This window comes from Phocoena sinus, chromosome 16, assembly GCF_008692025.1.
Source record: "Phocoena sinus isolate mPhoSin1 chromosome 16, mPhoSin1.pri, whole genome shotgun sequence".
Classification (NCBI taxonomy): domain Eukaryota; kingdom Metazoa; phylum Chordata; class Mammalia; order Artiodactyla; family Phocoenidae; genus Phocoena; species Phocoena sinus.
In genome coordinates this window covers 51,764,968-51,786,381 of record NC_045778.1, presented here as the reverse complement: position 1 = coordinate 51,786,381, position 21,414 = coordinate 51,764,968, and the positions used below count along the sequence as shown (strand labels likewise).

At 48.8% G+C, this 21,414-nt stretch overlaps 1 protein-coding gene across 4 annotated transcripts; it reads right to left on the bottom strand.

Moving 5' to 3' along the window:
- Window positions 1–227: 227 nt before the first annotated feature.
- Window positions 228–20,770, bottom strand: FFAR4 (free fatty acid receptor 4). Of its 4 annotated transcripts, none has more exons than XM_032609242.1 (3): window positions 20,148–20,770; window positions 12,306–12,434; window positions 228–2,581 (listed from the first exon to the last, which is right to left on the bottom strand). In XM_032609242.1, exons 1-3 carry the CDS (start codon window positions 20,712–20,714, stop codon window positions 2,192–2,194), a joined length of 1,086 nt encoding a protein of 361 aa, XP_032465133.1. In that variant the 5' UTR covers window positions 20,715–20,770; the 3' UTR covers window positions 228–2,191. The 4 variants fall into 4 exon arrangements, with proteins under 4 accessions (XP_032465133.1, XP_032465136.1, XP_032465132.1 ...); XM_032609245.1 differs by having other exon boundaries at window positions 20,304–20,721; XM_032609241.1 differs by having other exon boundaries at window positions 228–2,606; window positions 12,289–12,434; window positions 20,148–20,714.
- Window positions 20,771–21,414: the final 644 nt, after the last annotated feature.

Genomic DNA, 21,414 nt, shown 5'->3' with positions numbered 1-21,414 from the left:
GGCAGCTCTCTCCCGTGTGTGAGGAGAGCTCTGCGTGGGTGCTGGCATATCAGGGGGCCACAGAGGCTCCTGGGGGCCCCAAATCAATGTGCTTTGTTCTCCCACCAGAAAGGGGGAAGGCAGGGGACCGTGCACAGGAAAGCTCTACCTGTCATTCACACGGAACAGGGGCCATCAGAGCCTGGCCCTTCAGGTGTCACCCCAGAGACCCAGAAGACAGCCACACATCACTTCAAAAAGCAGCTTTAATTTACCAAATTTATTAACGAAAGATGAACAAAAGATCCCTGTCCTCTAGTCCTCAAGCTTGTAATAAACCTTACTTCAAAAGCAAGCTGCTCAAGAAACTCCACCAGCAAAGACAACTACTGGCTCTGATTTACTTGGTGACAAAGATTGGTTGAGCATGTCCTATGTGCCAGGCCCTGAGCTACTGTTCCAGCCACTGGCCTAACCTCCAAGTGCTGGCATAGCCCTGGGTTCTCGCTGGCTCTGGTTTCTTCTCTCTCTCTCTTCCCAGGGACATTTCATAAAGCCATAAATCTGCAAACACTATCTGGTGACTCCCAGCGTTGTATGTTCAGGCCCCCACCCCACATCCCTGCACCCCACTGCCTGCTCTCCATTTGGATCTCACTGGGGTTTCACGTGTAAATGCCCTCAATGAAACTCTTGGTCCTTCTATTTCCCATTCTCCTAGTCTTCCCCATTTTTGTTGCCTGCTCTCCATCCAATCACTGTCAGGAGTCACCCCTGAATCCTTTCTTTCCCTCCTAATCTGCATCCTGTCCATCAATAAATCATGTTTGCTCTGCCTTCCCAAAGTATGTCCCAAGATCATTTCTCACAATCCCCCACGGATGCCACCCACCTCCAACTTCCCCATCTTCTTTCTCTGCTTCAACAGCCACCTAACTGGTCTCCATCTTTATTCCTGCTCCACGAAGTTCATTCCCTGCACAGCAACCAGTAGAGCAGGTCACATCAGCATCCACTTGCAAACCTCCAGGGGCTGTGCACTGAACACAGAATAAACTCTCTATGGTAGCCTCCCAGACCCTGTGTAATCCAGCCCTGTGACCTCTCTGGTCACAACTGATGGTCTCCAGCACAGCATCCCTGTCTTGGCATCAAGGACATTGCCCGGCATACAGGAGGCTCAGCCAATAGTTTGCTTTGTTTACACCTATCTTCTTTCTGTCCCACAAGTACACAAGCCTCTTTGCACCAGCATCAGCATCTGCTCCATCTGCAAAGCCCCACTCCCTTGGATTCACATGGCTGGTTCCTTCTTGTGGTTTACATTTTGGCTCAAATATACCCCTTAGAACGGTCTTCGCAGACCCCTCAACACCCCATCTAAACTGCCATCACTGTCCCATTTTCTTCACGACGCTAATTCACTCCATAACACTATATTGTCTGTTGACTTATGTTTGGTTTGTCGCTGCCCCCACCTAGAAGATAAGTAAGCTCCACGAGGGCAGGGGCCATGGCTGTCTGGTTCACTGCTGTATTCCCACCACCAAGAACACCGGCCACAGCATGTGCTTAAGAGGCATCTGACAGGTGGATCAACGAAGGGAATCACTCCTGTTCTCACTGTCAAATGTTTGCAGTCATCCGACCTCCTCTCTGACTTCATGACAAAGCTTCTCCTAAAGGGGTCCATGGCATCCCTTTATAAATGAAAAATAAAGTCACCTTTAACTCCTTGGAAATTAAATCCTTGTTCCTTGGAAATTCCTCAAGCGCTCTTGACGTTAATGAATGATCCTGCAGCCTTGCAAATCCAGGGTGGGGAGCTAGAGTGGCCATGACTCTTCAGAGCAAAGATCTGGGTCCTGGACCTGTTCCAAGACTCACTTCAGGAAACCGGCAAGGCGTGGCTTTACGTGTAGGAGATGAGATTGCTGAACAGTTACAAGTAAAAATTATTAAACTTAATCGTATTACACACTGAAAAAGTTCATATTGAAAAGGAACCCACAGCAAATACTTTTATAAAGGATAGGATTGTTATACTGAATGATCACCCCTCAATCTACTGGTGCTGTAAATGTACATTTGCATAGGTTACATTTTCTTAAAGCAGGTACCCTGGTGCGACCGTCCTGGAAATGAACTCCCTTTGAAAACACACCATGGCTTGCCAGAGAGTGACAAATAGACGCCTACAGAGAAAAATTAACTAGCTGGAAATAACAGACAGATCATTTCTTCTGACAGATGTGTCTGTAAACATGGCTCCCTTTTCTGAGAAGAAGAAGCAGTGAAAAAATTTCCTCCATTCGTTCCTAAACAGTGACATGTTGTAGAGAATGGGGTTGACGGCCGAGTTGGCAAAGGTGAAGGCCACCACCCAGAAGAAGAGGGACGGCCAGATGACCAGGTTTTGCTCGAAGTTCTGGATCAGAATGAGGAGGATGGTGACGATGATGGGGCTCCACATGACGAAGAAGGAGATCATGAGCAGGAACAGGGTGCGGAAGAGCCGGACGTCCTGCTGGGACACACGGAGCTGGTGGCTCTCCGAGGAAGCCAGGGTCATCGTGAGCCTTCTCCTTGACGCCTTCGTGATCTGCAGGAACACAAAACAGAGCGGGCGCCACAGTTTACGGCAGGACATCGGCGGTGTTGATCCTGGAGGGGCAGAGGAGGCCCAGGAGTTGGAATCTGCCGTTCTCACTGCACTGGGACTACTTGGCTTTGGGCTTTGTGCGGAGAGAGCTCCCTTCTCAGAGGCCTGGCTCGCTGCCCGCGCTTAGGATGCGCTGGTCAGCTGGCCTCCTGAGAAATAAGGCAGATCATCCGTGTTATAAATAGTGTTGACGAGGGGAAGTGCAAAGCCAGAATGCAATGGTCTAGAAGAGAGATGTGTGAACACAGATTCAGGTGTCATTCAAGACTCCCTTTCCCAGGAAGAAAGAGGAGCTGGCCAGAGCACTGCTAGTGACACGTGTTGAAAAACTGAAACCGTTTCCCATTTACGCCCCCAGGAGAGAGGTGACAGCTGGTAGGATAAACATCCTCGTGCCTATCTTTGCACACCTAGATGAGCATATCAGTAGAATAAATTCGCAACAGTGGAACTGAAAGGACCTCTAATATTTTGTACTAATGAGCAGGGTCAGCATTAGACCAGAGGGATTGTGGGCAAGGAGGCAACCTGGCAAGGTGACATGGGTTCAGAAGGGTGTTCTGGACTCTTCTTTCAGGAGCCCTTGCAGGCACTGCTCTCCGAACCTTCTGCCCAGTCTCTTCTGGTCAGTTAGAGGGTCTTGCTTCTGCATCCATCAGAGAAGCTGGCTACTAATTGGCTGTGGGCAGCCTTGGACATATGGCCCATCAACTGAGGCAGGCTAACCAGATTAAAATAAAGCCCTGCATGTCCTCTCACCCCACTGTCCCACGTAAAAACAGTACTTTTGGAACAGACAAATGCTTCATAACATCTCAGAACCAGAGTGTTGGAGCTAGATGGGCCCGTGCATGGTTGGAGCAGCACTTCTCAGACTTCACTCTGCCTGTGAGGCATTCAGCACTATTTTATTTAAGTGTAGATTCTGATTTTGCATGCCCCGAGGACTGCACTTTGAGTAGTCAAGGCCTACTCCACACCTTCATTCTACAGGTGAAGAAACAGGCCCTCCAGAGAGAGGGTTTAGCCAAAGTACTTTGAAAACAGGAGCCTTAGAACTGTTCACATCAGAGAGCAAAAGCCCCACAGAAGCTGAGTCCGTGAGAGAGAAGGTGGGGCTTCCCCAGAGGCTCTAAAGACCCCAGTGCTTAGGCTCACACTGCCCCGGGGATACATACAGAGTCCCGCGCTTACGCCTAATTCTAATTTTCCTCTAAAATGGGGCCCTGCACCCACTAGCCTGACATGCTTTGTTCCAGCCTGTGACCTCTGTCCCAGGTAAGAGATCCAATTCCGAATGTCTTGCCACATTCGTGGTGCTTGCTTACTTGCCTTTGCTTTGTCTGGCCCTGTGTCCTGCTTCTCCTGCAGGAGCGGGCTGCTGGGCACACAGTGAGTGCTTACATGCCTGGAGACTTTAATAGCCAAAACCCTTTTTTTGTTTGTTTGTTTGTTTTTTTGCAGTACGCGAGCCTCTCACTGTTGTGGCCTCTCCCGTTGCGGAGCACAGGCTCCGGACTTGCAGGCTCAGCGCCCATGGCTCACGGGCCCAGCCGCTCCGCGGTATGTGGGATCTTCCCGGACCGGGGCACAAACCCGTGTCCCCTGCATCGGCAGGCGGACTCTCAACCACTGCGCCACCAGGGAAGCCCCAAAACTCTTATTGTTCGTTAGCTCTGCCCGGGCCTTCCTAGGACCATTCCCCTAAAATTATTGAATCTCGAGAGATGAAGCAATTAGAAAGTAATCAGAATCGTTCAAATTTGGGGCAAGATTAACTCCAAGACCCGAATGGCTTAAAATATTCTCTTTAGAATACTTCTAATTAGCTAATTAAAGGGTAGCCATTTAATTTTCCTGTGATTAAATACAGCTGCTTCTGTGTAGTAGTTTTGGTCCACTTCTAGGTGACGGGGACCCAGGCAACAGACGCTGAATGAACAGAACCCCTTCCTTCCCACCCACTCCCCGCCAAGAACAACAGGAATCAGGATCACCGAGCTTCACGAAAGGCTCCCTGCGTGCCAGCCACTGTACAATGCATCTGTTTTATAAATTGCCACATTTAACCTTCAGAACTGCTCGTTGGATTCGTGCTATTATTATCTTCACTCCAGAGATGAGGAAATTGAATCTCGGGAAATGTGAGTAGCTTGTTGAAGGTCACTCTACTAATGATGAATGGTCAAAGCCCCCATCTGTGAAACTCCAGCTCAGGTGAGCTGAAGATGAGCGATATCATAAAAGGCTCCAGCCCTCTTCCTGGAGTTGCCTTCCACTTCCGCCCCCCTGCTCTGCAGCGGGGTGACTGCTCAGACCCATAGGCTAAAAGCCACACTGGCACATCTAAGCTGGAAGGTGCTGTGTAGAATCCAAGTTAGAATATGTGTTCAGGTGAAAGCTGGTGAACCTGAGGCCTTGGATGATTGACCTGGGAGGGTAACAGCTGCCCAGGGGCAGGTGGGTAGGCTGCAGGGGAAATGGCACCACTTCTGAGTAGGCTAAGTGCAGCCTGGTGGGCACACGAGGACGATTCCAACAGCAGCCTCATTGCTAGTGCTGTCCACACTGCTCTTCCAAGAAGCATGGAGTCCCTGGTACAGTGTCTTTTAGATATTTTTTTATGGTTTTGGGGGTTCTTTAGGGGGTTTTCTGGCCTCACCGTGCAGCTTGCGGGATCTTAATTCCCCGACCAGGGCTTGAACCCTGGGGCCTTGGCGGTGAAAGTCGGGAGTCAACCGCTGGATCACCAGGGAGTTCTCTAGATATTTTTTGAATGAATGATGTGGATGGAAGTTCATACTTATTGAGCACTTACTATGTGCCAAATCCTTGTACATATCACTTGGTTTATCTCTTTAAATTCTCCCAAGGATTCTGTGACATATGTACTTTGATGATCTCCATTTTATTTTGCTTTATTTTAATTTAATTTTTATTGGAGTATAGTTGATTTACAATGTTGTGTTAGTTTCAGGTGTGTAGCAAAGCGAATCAGTTATACATATACATATATCCACTCTTTTTTAGATTCTTTTCCCATCTAGGCCATTGCAGAGTATTGAGTAGAGTTCCCAGTGCTATACAGTAGGTCCTTATTAGTTATCTACTTTATATATAGTAGTGTGTAAATGTCAATCCCAATCTTCCAATTTATCCCTCTTTCCACTTACCCCCTGGTAACCATAATTTTGTTTTCTACATCTGTAACTCTATTTCTGTTTTGTAGATAAGTGATGATCCCCATTTTACAGAGGAGGAAACTGAGGCTCAAAGAGGTTAAGGAAATTGCCCAACAGTACCCAGCTAAGCAGTCGCAGAGCTGGGCTTCAAACCTTGGCAGTCTGACTCCAGTCCATGCTTAAACTTAAACTAATTCCTTCCCACCCTCTAATATCTCTGTCAGTGGAAATCCTTCCATCCAGCCTGTAACTCCAAGCTCTAATGCCAGGGACTCCGGGAGGGCATCCTGGTTCATCTGCCGTTGGCATCCTGCAGCGCTTTGTTTCAGGTATTCACATGGCACTTGCCACATATTCTATGGTAGATGTTGAAGCATCATTCTTACCTCTGAGTCCCACCAGACTGCAGCTCCCTGGGGCTGGGCAGCCCTGTGGCTGCTGTGGTCCAGGGCTCTGGCAAGTGTCTGACAATGACCGTGAGCAGACAGCAAAACAACTGACTCACGGGCCAAGTGAACATGTGCTTGGCTCTTTTTTTAGCACTGACTGATGCTACCCTATTTCCTTCCATCCGCAGTTCCCACAGCTCTGAGGGAGTGAGAAGGAAAATGGGCCCATTATAATAAAATGCAGCTCCTCCCTGCTCCCTTCCCCACATTAGATGACAAGACTAGTCGACTTTTGTTCAGGGTTTAAAGTGTCCCTGGCATTACACTGAATGCTTGGTGTGCTTTTAGATCAAATTAAAAGCTCGATAAACTTTTGAGGATTAACTTTAATCCTTAAAACAAGCCTGTGGGGTATGCTCTCATTTTGGGGACAAGAGACGGAGGCCCTGAGAGGTGAAGTGACTTGCTCAAGGCCTCATGGTCAAGTGGGGGAAGGGTACCTCAGGGGGTACGCTCTTCACCGCCAGTCACACCACTGCCACTACCAGGACAGAGGACAGAGCTCCCGGGAACGTGGCCCACGGCCACCACCATCAGGGTCACTGGCACTCCATAAAATGTAAATGCTTTGGCCCACCTTCAGACACTCTGATTCTGTGGGTCTGAGTGGGCCTAGGAATCCGCACTTTTTATAAACTCCCCAGGTTACTCTCAATCACTAAAGTATGAGAACTACTCATCTAGGACAACAGGCTTGGAGTTTCTCCCCCAGTCCTTTGAAAAGTCACTTTTAAATTGCCTGAGACTCTCTGCCTTCACATTCACACGAGCATCTGAAGGCTACGAGCAAAGCTTCTCCCCACCCCACATCCCTCTGTCACCCCACGCCACCAGACCACAGCCGCGGACAGGTGGATGTGGGGAGAGGTCGCTCCTACTGACCCAGCTCCAGCCCCTGGGGTTGGGTCTCCTCTGAGGGCTGCTTGGTCAATCCACAACCTCCCTATTAGAATCATCAGACAACAGACTCCATCCTTCCAGAGGACCAACCTCCCCTTCCATCACCGGCAAGCAGGCCCCAAAGCTGGGGAATGAGATCCAGGCATGGAGAAAGGAAGGGCCACGTGTTCACTACCTAAGGCCTTCACATTTAGTCGAAAGGGATTTCACTTCCCAGTTAAGCCCTGAGATAGGTGAAGGTTTTCCAGCTTCAGGCCAGACACTCACTCTGTCATTCAACATATATTTATTGAGCCCCTACTATGTGGCCAACACTCCTACAGGTGCCGGATGCACAGCAAGAAACAAGGTAGCACTGCCCACCCCGCACTTCCATTCTAGTGTTTGGGAGGTGAGGGGCCTGGGGGTGAAGGGAGAGGGGGACCAAGAAACCTATAAGCTGTCACAAAGCCTGCCATGGTGCTGGTTACTGGGTGACAATATAAACCAAGCCCCACCAGCAAGCATGGTCAGCCTGATCAAAGGCACTGAGGAGTGGCCTGGAGACTTACCCTGGGAAACTGTTGATAGGAAAAAGCCACTGGAGATGTAGAGCACGCCTGAGTCAGGAGGAAAGAGGAAGCAGGGAAGGCAGAGGGTGGAAAAGGCCATTGCCATGAGCAACTGAAGCAGCCCCAGAAAGAAAGAGCCCCGGTGAAGCCTCCTCTCAGTGCTCACCCAGGGCAGAGCCAGCAACCAGGGTAGCGGCTTGAGAATGGCGGTTCCCAAAGGAGAGTCTGTGGAGCACCAGCCCAGAGAGAGCTCTGTGGGGAAAAGGCGGTCTGCAGTCAGGTTTAGCAATGCTGCCTACTCTATTCCAGAGATGGAGATTCTCAAAGTTCATGAGCATAATAAAGGCTCTGAGAAGGCCTGCAGCAAAGAAACCCATTTAACTTTGATTAACCCAGCATTTTCCAAACTCCTTTGATCATAGAACACTTTCTAACATCTAACATCCCATGGAGTTCTAGAGAACGCTTTAGGGGACACTCTGCTTGTGAGGAATAAAAGTCAGGGTGATTTGAAAGAGACATTTCTCAGGCCTAGAGATGGTACCTGAGTTAGAGGCAGCAGTGACAGGTGAGAGGTAGGGCTGGTGGGGAAAGGGTCGGTGGTGTAGTTATCTGTCCTATGGTTTCAAATGATTTGCTAAATGTGTCTCTATGATTATAGCTAATTAATATTGATGTTCAATTGATTTTACAGAGTTTTGCTCTTGATAGAAAAAGCTCAGCAGAAAGGCTGATTCAGGGTCTCTGAGTTATGAGTATCTTCAGAGGAAGAGAGACGCAAGCTAGGCGGCCCCACCCAGGCTCTCCACCTGGCAGCTTACCAGCTTCCAAGTTACAAACAGGAGCAAAGTGAGAACAAATGTAATAGTCCTCCTGGGATATGGTCAATAGTCAGTTTTGCCAGTGGGGTGGAAAGTAATCTTCTGAAAGTCTTATACTTGCATTAATGTTGCAATTTTCAAAATCACATTAGATCTCTTTCATATTAAAGTCTAACAGTTTGTTCAAAGCATTATCATATCTGCAATTCTCATTTTATTGTGTTAAATGATTCACTGAGGCCCATTTGGCTCCAGAGGGAACTGAGGCCCACATTCATTAAGCGACTTGCCTAAGGTCACACAGTAATAATGCTTGGACTAGAATCTGGGGCTCGTGACTCTTTGTCCAGTGGTTTTCCCACTGTCCCAAAGGAGAAGGTGCTGTTGGCCCTTTCAGTGTGATCAAAGTTTGTGTCTTACTCATTCAATGAGTGTTTATTAAGCCCCTACAATGAATAAGCCAGGCTCTGTTCTAGGCACAGGACTATGGCAGTAAACAAAACAAAGTCTCTGCCTTCAGGGAGCTTGCATTCTAGTGGGCAAGACAGATGATATGCAAGTAAATACACACAAATGGAATATGACAGGGGTTGGAAGTACTTTGAAGAGAAATAAATCAGGATCAGGGACTAGAGAATGATGGGGAATCTCTCTGGAGAAGAGCCTTTTGAGCAGAGACCTAAATGAAGTGGGGGAGTGGCCCATGCAGAAGTCTGGGGGGGAGAGATCCAGGAGAGGAAATGGCAGGTGCAAAGGCCCTGAGGCAGCAGTGTGTTGGCGTGTGTGAGAAAGAGCCCCAAGGACACGAGGGAGGGGGAGAAGATGAGGCAAGAGGGGAAGGCAGGGGACAGATCACACAGGGCCTTAAGGTGAGGGTTTTAGCTTTTCCTCCATCTGTGATGGAAGTGATGGGATCTAAATTATATCATTGACTCACTGCTCAGAGCACCATTTCATAACTGTGAGTCACGATAGACACTCGATTCATCCAGGAGCTGTCCTGAGGTCTGGGATGGGAAGAACGGAAGGCTGGCCGTGAGTTTATAGGCAAAGTGTCTGGAACTGCAGTTAGAGGCAGATGGATAAGAGGACACATCAGGGCTCGAGGATTCCTAGGATGTTTCCAGGTGGGCCCTGGCCCGAGGAAAAGAATATCCTTTCCATAGAATAAGTCAGTCCTTCCTCAGAAGGTGGCTGAGAACCATGAGGCACGAGTGAAAAGGGACAGATCAGAACCCTCTTGCCTCTAATGGACTCAGGAGTGGGACTGCCCAAGCAGGAGAGGTCGGATGCCACAGCCAGCTTCTGCCCAGCCCTCATCTAGCCAGCCAGCTCTGCTCTAGGGCCAGTCCCATGTTCTTGCGGTGCTCCAAATCTGGGCCCTGCTGTTTATTCTCTCAAAAATCTCAGCAGTACGTCTTCCCAGCATGCTGTGAGAGGATTAGAGGAACAGTCTCGCCTAACAATTAACAACAGCTGTAATTTATTCATCCCCTGCTACAGGCAGGCATGACACTCACCATAGTCCCACCAGGAGTATCTCCTATGTATCTCACAAAAATCTTAAACCGTTGGACTTTTGATCATTATTTTGCAGATGAGGGAACAGAGGTTCAGAGAAGGTAAGTAAGTTGCCAAGGCCACACAGCAAGTAAGGGGCAGATTCAGGACTCAAAGGCAGGTTATTAAAATAACCCCTTCTGGTCTCCGTGTTTTTTATGGCCCTTTGCTTTTTCTCCCTTTTCCCTCCTTTTCCTCTTTTAACAATTTGCAAAGTGTTTTCAAACTAAGCCTCAGTATCACTCCTTAATGTGTTTCAGGGTTTCACTGCATTGAATAGCAGCACCTTTGTCTGTCTCCCCCTTCCCTTTCTTGTGTTAAAGCTCCTTCTAGATAGAGAATGTGACTTGCTTACTCTTGACCAATCTCTACTCCCCAACAACACTTTGCACAGAGCAAATTCTTAACAAATGTCTGAGGAATTAAAGTGTTGGGACTCTGGAACCAGACTGCCTGGGTTTAAGTCCTGATACTGCTGCTTATGAGCTGTGTGCCCTTTCATAAGTTACTTAACCTCTCTGTGCCTTGGTTTCCTCATCTGTAATTCTGGTTAGGATTAAATGAATTCCTGACACATTGTAAACACCATATAAATATTTTTAAAATAATTTTTAAAAAATTCATTCTCCATTTCTCTTCCTTTTTCCCTCCCTTCTTTTCTTTTAACATAATGATAGTAACTAACGCTTACACAGCATTTACACATGCCAGGCTCCCACTGCAAGCACTTTACAGACCTCAGCTCCAGGCCCGAATCTGCCTCATACCCTTGAACAAGCCCCAGGTGGGACGTCACTTAAACAGGTCACAAGTCAACTGGTGGGGAAGAGTCTAAGGACTAACATGGGGGGACCGTCTCACACAGGATCCAGAGATTAGAAGACTCGGATGGAGGTTGGCCTGGCTTTGGGTTCTAAAGCATCTAAGAAGGTCACAGATCTTTAGCTACAACAAAAGGGCCATAACAGTGGCCAGACAGCAAGCAGGACCTAAGGGCCCCACTTCAACCTGCTTGTTCGCCATATGACGCATTATATGCTATAAAACCAAGATTTAACAACGGTGAACCTCGGAGAGGACTCAAGCGTTTCGCATTGAACCTTCTGAAATGAGCATGAACACATGTAGATGCCATCTACCTGGGCCAGCACCTCGCATGCAAATATGCTGCCTCAAGGGGTAAGAAAGAGGCTGGCAAGTCTTTTTTATGTCCCTGTACATAGTCACATTGAAGATAGAGATCATTTCCTGTTTCAGTGCACTTTTACAAGGCACATGCCCTGGAAGCGGGGGGTAGCAATTAGAGGGATAGAGGAGGGGCTTCTCGTATGCTCTGTTTCTCGTTCTGTTTCTGGGAGCTGTTTCTGGGAGTGTGGTCAATTTGTGAGCTGTGCGTGTATGCTGGGTGTGCTTTTCTGTATTTATATTGTACTTCAATAAAAGTTTTTAAAAGTGTACATTCTTTATCACCACACTGCTGTTTGTGATGGGGAAACAATGGACACAACCCAAAAGCCCATAAAATAAATTACGTCACAACTATATGATGGAGAACCATGAAGCCATTAGAAATAATGAGGCAGAGATATAGGAACCGATCTAGAAGGACGTTATGATACAGTGCTAATCAAAAAAAGGAATTTACAAAGCAGATAGCATTATCTCAAATCTAAATAAAAAAACATTGGGTTGAACCACGGTAATAGTTGATATTTTATAGTTGACCATTTTATACGGTTCATTATATATATATACACACACACATATATATATACGTATATGTGTTTATATGTACACAGATATACATACACATACTCACATTGCATAGAAATATGTATATATATATAAATTTATAAGAAAAATAACCTGAAAAAATGTACTTTAAATTGTCAACAGTGGGGGTAAACCAGATTTTTAGTATCTGTGTTACACATTTCTATGTCTTTAATTTTTTATAATGAGCTTGTATTACTTTAGTGATCAGCAAAAACAAATGATAATAATAAAAGTCACATAGATATAACTTTTTAAAAAAGACCAAACTTTTGTCCCTCAGCGTTGCAGAGGGATGGATCTGGGCAGTGAACCAGGATTGGGCTGGTGCAAATTCTAAGGTAAATTTTGACCTGGAAATGCTAAGGTTCATCTGAAATACCCCAAGCCTGAGTGAAGTTCAGCCACGGCGCTTGAAGCAAACATACCTGTAAAATTTTGGAGTAACTGATCACAATAAGCAGTCCTGGTACCAAGAAGTTCAAAGTAACAAATGACACATCCCAGGAGATTTCTCCGGCAATGCTGGGCCAAACCAGTGTGCAAATCGGAATTTCCTAGTTACAAAAAGGAAGAGAAGGTCATTTAATGCTGGCTTTTTATTTGGCCTTTAGCTCAGCCCCAGGTGGGGTTACCTGGCACTGTTACAATGTTGTGTTACCCTGTTGTGTTTTGCTGTTACACAACTGGTATGACAAGAAACCCCCGACTCCCTTCCATTGCCCACACAACCCCACTTACGAGTCATTCCCCTCTGACCCTCAGAATCACCATAATTATTATTCCCATTCTCCAAGGGAGGCACGTGGGCCTCAGGGTCCCGGGCTGGAAAGACCCAGAGTCAGTTCCCAGGCATGGCTCCAGGTCCAGTGCTCTTTCCACTTCCCTGGGCTGAGCTGCAAAGAGCCCTTGAGCCTTCTCTTCCAAGACCTTCATTTTACAGGGGAAAAATCTGACCCCTGAAAGTTTACATAGATTGGAAGTGATGTGCTACACGCAAACATATAAAACCTGGAGTGAGGTGTGCCTCTCCTCCAGGGGAGAATGCAACAGCCCCAGAGTGAAGGTGCAGCCACGGTCATCAAGATGTAAAACCACTGGATGGGGCAGAAGAGCACGCAGGTTTGTGACCTTGCTGCTGTCACTACGTTGCGTTGAATTCGAATGTTTGACACTAACTACAAACCCCGAAACATGTCCCCAGACCTCATTGGATAGTTACTAAGCTGCTGCAACAATTTTTTCCAATGAACAAACAGGTCAATGACAAGAGATCTATTTATCCTCCCAAACACAAATCTCCAGCGCCTGCTTGACTATTGGACAAAACTCTTTGGAAAACAAGAGCCCTACACACTTCTGGACACATAGAACAGATTTTTTAAGAGCATATTCTGTGTAAAAAGACCACATTACTGATTTCTGGTGGACAAGGCATCTTAACCACAGTCCATAAGCAGTATCATTATTCATAGCATCATTCATTCATTCATTCATTGAACCAATATTTATTGAATGCTATACTAAGCAAAGGCAAAGAATTTTTATCATTTCCCAACGTGTATCATAATTGCATGGTCAAACTCAAAATAGAGTCAAATAATCACTCCTTTTCCTGTTCAGTATCTAAAATTCTCTGAGCATTTATTCTTTGCCAGGAAGCACTTTACATACATTATCTCATGGAATGTTCATCACAACCTTATTGAAATGCATAGTTATTTTTCCCATTACACAGAGGAGGAAGCTAAAGCTTGGAAATTTCCTCCTAAAATAATAGTCTAAAACCCTAAAGATGTAGTCCTTTTTAGTCATCTCCAAAGAGATGAGTGGTTATAGAGGGTATCCCAGAACCTACCATAACCGCTAAGGCAAGTCAGGCAGGGAAGAATGCTTTAGTTATATTTGTACCCTGAGAGGGAGCTGGGGGTGAGAATGTTGCTTCCTTTTCCTGTTTTGTTTAGACAGTTTACAAATGCACTGGACATTCTAAAAACTTGTTCCTTCATCCCCACCCCCACTGTGCACACCGGATGGAATAAAGTTTATTAGAGCTTTCTACATTTTGGTGATTAGAAAGAAATTTGTGTCTCTCAAGGATCTTCTGAATATTGACAGTGCAGTGACCACAGCTCTTTGGGAAATCCAGGTAGCCTATGCTTGTACTCAGACCTCCACCCACCAGAGACCCCTTATTCCAGTGCATTGGGTGGGCAACACAGATCAGCAGAAATGTTGAAGCAGCAAACAGAAGAAACAGACTCCAGCCCTGAGTGTGACTTAGTCTCTAATTCTTTTTTTTTTTTTGCGGTATGCAGGCCTCTCACTGTTGTGGCCTCTCCCACTGCGGAGCAGAGGCTCCGGACGCACAGGCTCAGCGGCCATGGCTCACGTGCCCAGCCGCTCCGCGGCATGTGGGATCTTCCTGGACCGGGGCACGAACCCGCGTCCTCTGCATCGGCAGGCGGACTCTCAACCACTGCGGCACCAGGGAAGCCCAGTCTCTAATTCTTATGCTTGTGATGGGAAAAATGTACAGGGAGGGAGGGCAGAGAAACAGATGACCCCAGAAGCATTTCTTAAAACCCCCAAGAACTCCCAACTCTTTCTGAAAACCCTCTCCAGAATGTCTGCCTAGCCCTCTCCAGGCTTAACAAGATTTTGTAGAAGACTGTGTAATGATAGAGCAAGGTGTTCTCTCTATATTAGAGACAAAAATATAGATCCTTAAATAATCTGCCTGCATTAGCCTCGTATTGTTGAAGAAAATGTGTAGGTGTGAATGAAAAGGTATCTATCCACACACTCACACACACAGGCATAGAAAAGACTGGAAAGATACACTCCAGAAAATTAAGTGTCGGGCTTCCCTGGTGGAGCAGTGATTAAAATCCACCTGCCAATGCAGGGGACACAGGTTCAAGCCCTGGTCCGGGAAGATCCCACATGCCGAGGAGCAACTAAGCCCGTGCACCACAACTACCGAGCCTGCACTCTAGAGCCCGCGAGCCACAACTACTGAAGCCCATGCGCCACAACTACTGAAGCCCATGCGCCTAGAGCCCGTGCTCTGCAACAAGAGAAGCCACTGCAATGAGAAGCCTGCGCACCGCGACAAAGTGTAGCCCCCGCTCACCGCAACTAGAGAAAGCCTGCGCGCAGCAACGAAGACCCAACACAGCCAAAAATAAATAAATAAAAATAAATAAATTTATAAAAAAAAATAAAAAGGAAATTTGAAAACCAAAAGTGCTGGGCCTGCTTTGTTACTGAGCTACAGAAGCAGAGCTGGCTGAGCCGATAACAGTGTCCTTTAATCTATTTGTCCAACCACTCGCTGACTCAAGCCACGGTGACTAAGCCACTGTGAGGCTACAGTGAGGATGCGCAAGGAGGCTATGCTACAGTCAGGGAGGGAAAAAAGCACTAGGAAACTTCAGTACAGAGCGGCAAGCCCAGAGAGCTATAGGTGATGGGATCGTGGAGTCACTGGGAAAGCGGCATCCAGGAGGGGTTGCGTCAGCTGTGCGTGGAAGGATGGGGCTTCAGTCAAGGGAATGGGGAAGCTGGAGCTCAGTGTCTGGACCAGAAAGGATGTAGACGGGAGGCCACGTACAGTGGTGTGAAGTGTGGTGGACCGTGACTGGTGTTCCCATCCCGAGCTCCACCTCTCCCCAGCAGTCTCAGCCATTTCCATGGCGGCTTTTTGCAAATGCTGTTGCAATCTCCTCTTTCCAGCCCAGTCTTCTCCTGAACCCCAGACTGGCCCCACTGCCCTGAGTGCATCTCTATAGGATGCCTCACAGGCACTTCTAGCCTCCAGTGTCCCACCCCAAAGATTCCACCTCCTGCATCATCAACTCCGGGCACGGAGCCGCCATTTTCCAAGCTGTCAGATACCTGAGTGCTGGCCTTCCACCTTCTTCTTCCCTCTCCACTCAGAGGGAACTCCTAGGTTCTGCCTTAATAGCTATCCAACCCACCACAAGCTCGTTCTCACTGCTCCCCCTCCCCCCACAGACCACAGACCGGGCCATCTCTCACCTCCTAAGTCCCAACGCCCTAAAGGGTGTGTAACTGGCCCTTCTCTAGTTGACCCCCACCAACCCTTCCAGCACCATCTCTTGCCAACATTGTGGGCTATCTCCTCTGCCTGTGATGTCCCTCCAGTCCCCCACGTCACTCATTCTTTTCCAGGAAGACTTTCCTGTGGATGGGGGACATCTATCTACAGGCACTGCTCAAGTGCTGACCCCTCCCCGCACTGGCTAACTCATTTGCAAATGCCACCTGATTCCAGCTGTTTCTGGTCAGCTTCTCTAATGACTCTTCCTGGAATACCCTTGGGAACACCTTTGTAAATAGTTCTCCCCGCCCCACCTCTTCAAACAAAATGGAAGACTTCAAAGTCATTTTAAGGAACTAGGAATCCTAGTTATATATCTCCTCTCCTATCAGCTTCCCAGCAGAGAAGAAAGAACATTCCCATGGCAAGAGATGGACTTTCCTATATCTTAAAAGTATCCTCTAATATTAACAAATGTGAGGAAATTTGTCTGTCTCCTCAGCCAATCCACATTCAGTAGGGACATGACGGCATTATTGGCCTGGTATTAAACTGGGGCAGGGCAGAGCAGTGGGACCAAGCGCTCCTCCGGAAGTGTGAACTCATGGGAGAGGCACCAGGAGGAACAGACAGACCCCAGCTAACTTCTGCTTCCATCCTTTGCCCATTCTGTAACTACAGGCATCTTCTCCTTCAGAAAATAAACAAGAGAACACCAACTCGTGGGGTTACTGTGGGGTTACCGAACTGTGCAGGGTCTGGGACCAGAATCTGCGTGATCCACAGGCCCCTCCTTGAAGAGAAGGACGGTGTCTTGGTCGTGTGGCTCACGGCGGGGGCAGGAGGGAGGGGTGCTCAGTAAGTGTTTGCAGAATCAATGGGCAGCACACTCTGACCGGGGTGGACAGTCCTCCCCACCTGCCAATGAGGGTCACGCCCCACCAGGGCCACAGCATACACAGGCAGGAATCCCACTGGCAAAGGCTGAGCTGACCCGGCTGAGATGTCTAAGTTGCTAGGATGTGTCCACCCTCTTAAAATGGCAGTCTTTTATTTTACCGCAATCAGAAGAATTGTACTGTTTGAAAAATGTTTAAAATATTTATAACCAAAGATAAGGAAACTAATAATAGCTGGCAACTCTTGAGCGCTTAACTGTGTGTGTGCCAGGTGTTAGCTCATTCACTGAACTTCCGTCCCCACAGTAATCCTATAAGGTTAATACTGTTATTGTGCCCATTTGGCAAATGAGGAAAGTGAGGTATAGAGAGGTGAGACCACTTGCCTCTGGCTCACAGCTCCTAAATGGCAGAGATGGGATTCACTCAGAACGTCTGACTCCAAAGCCTGCATTCCTAATACCAAATTATTTAGCATTTTCTAGTCTGTCTATCATTTCATCTAAGTTTGAAAGAGTCTAGTCACCTTGACTGCTTGGAACTCACTGCCCAAATGGACAAAGGTAATCATGTTCTTGGGGGTTTTTTGTGGGGGGAGCTCAGATAAACAGAAAACTCTGAGAGGCACTGTTTCCCCGGGCCGGTGCTCCTTGAGGGGAGGGAGCCAGCATGCGCCTGGGTTTAGTTAGTTCTCTCAGCTGGTGGTTTGGGTAGGAAAATGTCCCCCCATCCAAAACCTCCATATTTAGTGTCCAAGTAGGAGCGGGCAGGCAGAATCTACAGCCAGGAAGCTGGGAGTAGAGGATTGAGAAAACAAGCATTTGCTAATTTTAAATGTGAGTCTCAATTCAGTCTAGACTAGATCCTTCTCTGTCTCTTTTCTTTCAGTGACCCCACCCCCTCCCCCCTGCTATTTCTCAGTCTTTTCAACTTATTTCTTTAACTGCAGAGCCTCACTTGGCCCACCTATAAAGTAAGATGTTTCCTACATATTCAGGTCATGGCCCTTGAGGAACCAGGAGTTTTCTGTTTGTTGGCTTACTGGCAGGTGTGGATATGTGTGTGTTGGGGGCTGAGGGGCAGGTAGGGGAAAAGACAGAGGATGGAGAGCTGGAAAGGACTGTCCCAGTTTTTCCTTACAAGCTCCCCGGCCCCACCTCTACTAATTTCAGGGAACAGGGGTCCTGCAGCCAGCTCACCTGGCCCCTCATCTTCTGAGATGCTGTGCGGACCCATTCTCTCCCAGTGGCTTTCCCCATATCCCTCTCCAAAAGCTCTTAAGACCAAGGAGGTGTTTCTGCATTGAAACAAGAGGGGTCTGTGAGCCCAGCCCCAAGGGGGACTGAGGGAAGACTACCACAACACAGACCTCCACGGAAGCACCTTACGGTAAAACTGTAGTCATTCTGGAAGTGCTGTGTAGGGCTCCAACCTCCACAGATGCCCTACCTGAGGTAAAATACAGAGTGGCAAGGCACGGAAGGTCCTGCATCTGTGCGAAGGCCTTCTCACTCTAACAACCCCCGTGTCCACGTCAGCAAGAAGTTTTAGTCTGGGTTTTTGGCTGGGAGGTAACAATAGCCTCATTTTTTAGTGTTATTTTCCAGTTAAGTAAGAGTGTACCTAAAACAGTTGTAAAAGGGGGAGGCACAAAGATACCTGTCTGGAAACATAAGATATCCTTAAGGTATGTTCTGTGTGTTTTAATTCCCTGAGTTCTGTGAAATCCCTCAAGTCTGTGAAAAATACAGAAACACTGTAACTCCGTGACAGAATAACTTAAAAAAGTCAAAAGACAGATGGCAGAATCCCAGCCCCCCAGAGGCTTTTCGGTTTGATTTGTGTTAAAAACTATATATATATATATATATATATATATATATATATATATATATATATATATCACACAGGATGCAGACTTCTCTCCCCAGTGAAAGGCCTGTGTGAGAGACCAGTCTGGGAAACGTCCAGAGAAGCCCACTTCTGCATTCACGTCAGCCTACGTTCACCTTCATAGCTAGAAGCCTTCCCCCCTCCCTCCCGGCCCTCCCACCCCTTCTGGTCACTGCTTAGGGCTCTCTTTGGGACTGTGATTTCTGCTGGGAGGGCCCACACTCCTTCCTAGGGCCAAGGAAGTGTCCCACGGCCAGAAAACCAGCGACTGCTGTCATAGGGAAAAGGAACGGGGCGGAGAACCCAGCCTCGGGCAGACACTCCAGGAGGCTGAGCCTCGAGACTCGCGCCTTCCCGTGGGGCGTACGTACCTCTGTCCCCGGCCCTCCCCGCGAGGCCCACAGAACCTAACACCGCGATAACAGCCAGAACCGCCGGCCACTGTCGAGGTCAGGTGTCCCAGGTGAATCTCCGCGCGCAAACCCTGCAGCGGCGCCACAGGGCAGCAAAGAGAACAAACCTGCGCCCGCAATTCTGTACCGCGGGATAGGAATAGCCTCGAGCCAATGTCATGAACTGTGCGCAGAATCTTTTTTAGATCCTGGACCCCCGTAATGATCCTAATGACAACTCTGGGTGCGCTGCCCAGAATAACGCTTATGGGCTCAGCCTCTGGAATCTTCGGAACATTTGGGGCGCCCAAGATACTCTGAAGCCACTCTTCATTCAAAGCTCCCAGGGTAAGATCCCATGGTCTAGTCTAATCTTTCCGTCTTGCAGTTGGAAAAACTGAGGCTCCGGAGGGGAAGTCACAGCCCCGCTAGAGGCAGCACTAGGTCCGGGGTCTCTGGGTCAACAAAGCCCTTTCTCCCCGGCCCATTCACACACACCTGCCCGCGATTCTCAAAGCAGGACCCTCATCCGGCCCGCACTGAATCTGCTGAGCGCGATCTTAGCTCCTCCTCGCGCTAAGGCTGAGACACGCTGAGCAAGTTACTCTCTGTGTACCTTAGCTTCCTCACCTGTAAATAGGTGTGATAATAAGAGTACTAAGAGAAAGCAGAATTTACTATAATGTGATCAGTCATTCCGGGTCCCCTAGTTCGGTCTGTCTGGCCGCTAAGCCCCTTACTCCATTAATCTCTCAATAGTCAGTGCACTTTACAGGCACTATGGGGGCTCCACTTACAACGTTTTGGAGGGCGTTTACGAGATCTACATCGTAGGGTCACAGTGAAATTTCACAGATAAAACTTAGTGCCGCGCACGGTGACACAACGATTAAATGCAGCAAACGGCCTATTATTGTTTTATTGTTTTTGTTAATGACTATCCCAGATCACCGTTTCCGGCACAACCCGCCTGGCAGCCTTTCCCGGACACCTGATCCGCGTGCACACCCCGGCGCTCACCTCGTCGGCGCCAGAGAACCGCTGCTGGACGACGCGGAAGAAGATGCAGAGGGGCAGCGCGGCGAACGCCGAGTAGCCCCAGATAAGCGCGAGCAGCGCGGCCCGCGCCCGCCGCCCCGGGCGCCGCACGCCGCGCTGCAGGCGCACGATGCACACCATGCGCTCCAAGCTGACTGCCGCCAGCGTCAGGATGGTGACGCTGCCGCTAAGGGTCATCACGTAGAAGAGCAGGTGGCAGGCACCCGGGCCCAGCACCCAGGCCTCTGTCCAGCGCACGGCCAGCACGGGCGGGATGGCGCTGGTGAAGAGCAGGTCCGCGCAGAAAAGGTTGAGCACCAGGCTGGCTGTGGTGCCGCGGCGTCGTCGGCGCGCTACCAGCACCAAGGCGCACACGTTGCCCAGCAGCGACACCGCGAAGATGAGTGCCAGCACCACAGTCTCCACGGCGCTCAGCACCAACCGGTGGTCGCCCTTGACATCGGAGAAGAACGGGAAGCGGGTGCGGTTGGTCCGCTCCAGGCTGCGCGCGGGCCCAATGCCCGCCGCCTGCGCGCACTGAGAGGACATGCCGGGCACACCGCGGCCCGCAGCCGTCTGCGAGCGGTCTCATCTGGGAGGTGGCTGAGTGCGAAGGCGGGGAAAGAGGGAGGGAGACGGTTGCGACATCTCCCCTCTGGCCCCCTCCCGCCTGAGCAGCGCCGGCGCTGGGCGTTGCGAGCTAAGCCTGGGGCGCGCGCGGGAACGAGGAAGTACCGGCAACGCCGGCTGGAAACACCCAGGCTGGGAGGGAGGCGGCAGCCCAGGCAAAGGCCGCTCTCGGGCCGATTAGGAGCGCCCGAGCGGCCCGGAAACCCCACCTAGCGAACCCCCAGAAACCCCCCAAGGCCTCCCCAGCCCCCTTCATCCTCCAGGGGCACCCGGAGGATGACCGTAATCCACTGATTTAGCTAAAACTGATTTAGGAGTGCCGGAGTTGGACCTGTGATCGCAAAATGTGAGATCATTTTGGCCTGTGCTTTTCAGGCTTCGCCAGAGAAGTCTCACAGGTCTGCGGATAAATCCTTGCAATGGGCCCAGATCTTTTTGGGGGGCAAGGGAACCAGTTGTTTATCATTGCTTAGTAACATGTGACTGGGTAGACTGGTTCATCTCTCTGTGCCCTTGTTTTTTTAAAATCTATAAATGGACATAATATCTCATTGGGTAATTGTGAGGATCATATAAAGGGATTCACACTTGGCACACAGTAATTGCTCATGAAACTTCA